General features: G+C 46.8%; 1 protein-coding gene across 1 annotated transcript; it reads left to right on the top strand.

Moving 5' to 3' along the window:
- Nucleotides 1-506: 506 nt before the first annotated feature.
- Nucleotides 507-3,546, top strand: SLITRK3 (SLIT and NTRK-like family, member 3; the record flags this gene model as incomplete). Its single annotated transcript, XM_010073585.1, is given in 4 exon segments — nt 507-1,033; nt 1,749-2,633; nt 2,676-3,353; nt 3,355-3,546. Coding segments are annotated over 3 exon segments (1,737 nt in total), but the record flags the coding sequence as incomplete, so codon positions are not given.
- Nucleotides 3,547-3,560: the final 14 nt, after the last annotated feature.

Consider the following 3,560-nt stretch of genomic DNA (forward strand, 5'->3'; position numbering starts at 1 on the left):
AGAGACAGAGAGGGAGAGGCAGAGAGAAACCAGCAATCTTTAAACTCGAGCTTTTTTTCCCCTTTTCTCTCTTTTTTTTTTTTTTGTAACGATGTGCTAAAATCTCTTCTGCAAACCGGTAAGTACAGCCTTTCTGGATCCTTTTGTTTCCGCCTAGGGTCAAAGACACCCCCTCTTCCAAAAAGAAGGTATAATAATCCTCTTTATTTTTTTTTAATTTTTTATTACAGCCCTTGCAGAAGAGAAAGAACTTAAGTGGCTAATATTTTGCAAAGGAGACAGAGAGACCGATACTGCAATATCTCATCTCTCTCCTTTCTTCCCAATTAGATGCTGATTTTAATTGCAGAGGGTATCTCTCTTTTCATGCTTCCAACCATCTCTTTCCCACAGGGGAGGGTTTCATTTGCAAGTTGATCCTAAGGTTTTCTGTTCCTCTGGCATTTCTCTCCCCTAAATGCATCTGACTGCTCTTAAGTTTGTGAATGGGGGGCAAAATTTTCTAGTTCTTACACTAGGAAGGCAAAAAGGACCTTTTCTATCGAAAGACTAAGACTAAAAGCAACAATCGTTCCGAATAATTCTAATGGGCATTTCAGTGATTCAAGGAAGGCTGCATCACCCCGGTTATTATTACCATCCTTAGCATTTCTCTGTGCCCACGAATTTAAAATATCTGGTGAAAGGAAGGGTAAAACCATATGTTGAAGGAGCTGCATCTCATTAGTACAGTATTATTTTCATCTGATTGGAGAAGAATGGTGTCTTCATTCGGAAACGTATATAGTAGGATAGATAATTTATCAGCTGGTAAGTGTCAAGGTATTTTTTCTTCCACTTTCAGCTTTTTAACCGGGTCTCCTGCTTGGTCCTGGGGGCACAAAATACCCTAATCCAAGGCAGGCTGAGCGTTTCAATCCTAGGTAGCTCTTTAGCTGTCACTTCCCTTTAGATCTGCTGATCGCATGGGCATGTGCTTTAGAAAGATTAATCATCTCTAAATGCTTTAATCAGCTAAAATTACTAATATGTGGTATGTATTTATCTGATAATATACCAGTTGCATTAATTCATCGTCGCGTTTGAAAGGGGTTCTTTTAAATCAGGGTTGTTAACCGTTTACTATTTTAAAGGTATTGTGGGGATTTCTGAAGGGAAGCATTTTGCCAGGGACATCAGCAAACCTTGCACATTCCTTTGAACTTACGTATGGAATATATTGAGCCGGGAGGGAGAGAGATTCAAGGACTGAGATTCAACAACTTTGGGAGTTTGCATGTATGAAAGATGTAGTGTGACGCTGGAGAATTCTACCCGCTGGTATTTTCCCCCATAGTCAATGCAGGCAGTGATAGCTACAAAGCTAAAATTGCAAGCAAGTATGAAATATGTGTAGTTCTGACAAACATGTAGTTCTTGAAAACATGTAAAGACGCAACACGCTCAGCCTGTGTGCTCATGTTGCTGTGTTGTCTGCATGTGCTGTCGTGCTGTCCCCTTTATAGGTGGCACTTACCAAATGGGGGGATAAGGGAGGCTGATATCGCGTGATTAAACCTTCTAACGCCTCTTAAGCATAAATCAGGGCAAGGCTCGCCCACCCGACACCCCTGGAGTTGGTTGTGAACGTCTGCCCAACAATTGCTGAACTTTGCAGGAGCCTAACCCAAGTCTAGCAGGTAGGGGCTTAGTAAAAGGAGGGGTGCAGGACAGAAATACTGAAATTTGCATTTTTCTTCCAGTTGCAGTTTTGTAAACATCAACAAATGATGAAACCTTCCACGGCAGAGACGCTTCATAAAGGAAGGATGTTGTGGATAATTCTTCTAAGCACAATTGCTCTAGCATGGACTACACCAATTCCCTTGATAGAGGACTCGGAGGAACTCGATGAGCCCTGCTTTGATCCATGTTACTGTGAAGTGAAGGAGAGCCTTTTCCATATACATTGCGACAACAAAGGATTTATAAATATTAGTCAGATAACAGAGTCATGGTCGAGACCTTTTAAACTTTATCTGCAGAGGAATTCCATGAGGAAATTGTACACCAACAGTTTTCTTCACTTGAACAATGCTGTGTCTATTAACCTTGGGAACAATGCACTGCAGGACATTCAGACAGGGGCTTTTAATGGGCTCCGAGTTCTGAAGAGGTTGTATTTGCACGAAAACAAATTGGACATTTTCCGAAATGACACTTTCCTGGGTTTGGAAAGTCTGGAATATCTGCAGGCAGATTACAATGTCATTAAACGGATTGAAAGCGGGGCATTTCGAAACCTCAGTAAATTGAGGGTCCTTATCCTAAATGACAATCTCATCCCCATGCTTCCCACCAACTTATTTAAGTCTGTGTCCTTAACCCACTTGGACTTGCGTGGGAACCGGCTAAAAGTCCTTTCGTACCGTGGGATGTTGGACCATATAGGCAGGAGCCTGATGGAGATCCAGCTGGAGGAGAACCCATGGAACTGTACGTGTGAGATCGTGCAGCTGAAGAGCTGGCTGGAACGCATCCCCTACACTGCCCTGGTGGGGGACATCACCTGTGAGACCCCCTTCCACTTCCATGGGAAGGACCTGCGGGAAATCAAAAGAAGTAAGCTCTGTCCTATGCTGTCCGACTCCGAGGTGGAAGCCAGCCTGGGCATCCCTCAGCTGTCGTCCAGCAAGGAGAATGCATGGCCTACGAAGCCTTCCTCCATGCTGTCCTCCTTCCATTTCACTGCTTCCTCTGTTGAGTACAAAACATCTAACAAGCAGCCCAAACCCACCAAGCAGCCCAGGGTGCCCCGGCCTCCCCCGACATCCCGGGGCCTGTACCCTGGGCCAAACCAACCGCCCGTGGCTGCCTACCAGACCCGGCCCCCCATCCCCATCATCTGCCCTACTGGGTGCTCTTGTAGTTTGCACATCAACGACCTGGGCCTGACGGTCAACTGCAAGGAGCGAGGGTTTCACAACATCTCCGAGCTCCTTCCCAGGCCCTTGAACGCCAAGAAGCTGTACTTGAGCGGGAATTTGATCCAGAAAATCTACCGCTCCGATTTCTGGAATTTTTCTTCCTTGGATCTCTTACACCTGGGGAACAACCGGATCTCCTACGTGCAGGATGGGGCTTTTATCAACCTGCCGAATCTCAAGAGCCTGTACCTGAATGGCAACGACATCGAGCGGCTCACTCCGGGCATGTTCCGGGGCCTGCAGAGTTTGCATTACCTGTACTTCGAGTACAACCTGATCAGGGAAATCCAGCCTGCGGCCTTCAGCCTCATGCCCAACTTGAAGCTGCTCTTCCTCAACGACAACTTACTCCGCACCCTTCCCACCGACGCCTTCGCTGGCACCTCCTTACGCCTCCGCTGGCCCCCCCTTGGCCCGCCTCAACCTCCGTAACAACCATTTCTTGGCTCTACCGGTGGCCGGGGTGTTGGAACATCTCCATGCCATCGTCCAGATCGACCTAAAACTCAACCCTTGGGACTGCACCTGCGACCTGGTCCCCCTGAAGCAATGGCTGGAGGCTCTCAGCTCCGTCAGCGTGGTGGGGGAGGTGCT

This window comes from Pterocles gutturalis, unplaced genomic scaffold (assembly GCF_000699245.1).
Source record: "Pterocles gutturalis isolate BGI_N339 unplaced genomic scaffold, ASM69924v1 scaffold25966, whole genome shotgun sequence".
Classification (NCBI taxonomy): Eukaryota; Metazoa; Chordata; class Aves; order Pterocliformes; family Pteroclidae; genus Pterocles; species Pterocles gutturalis.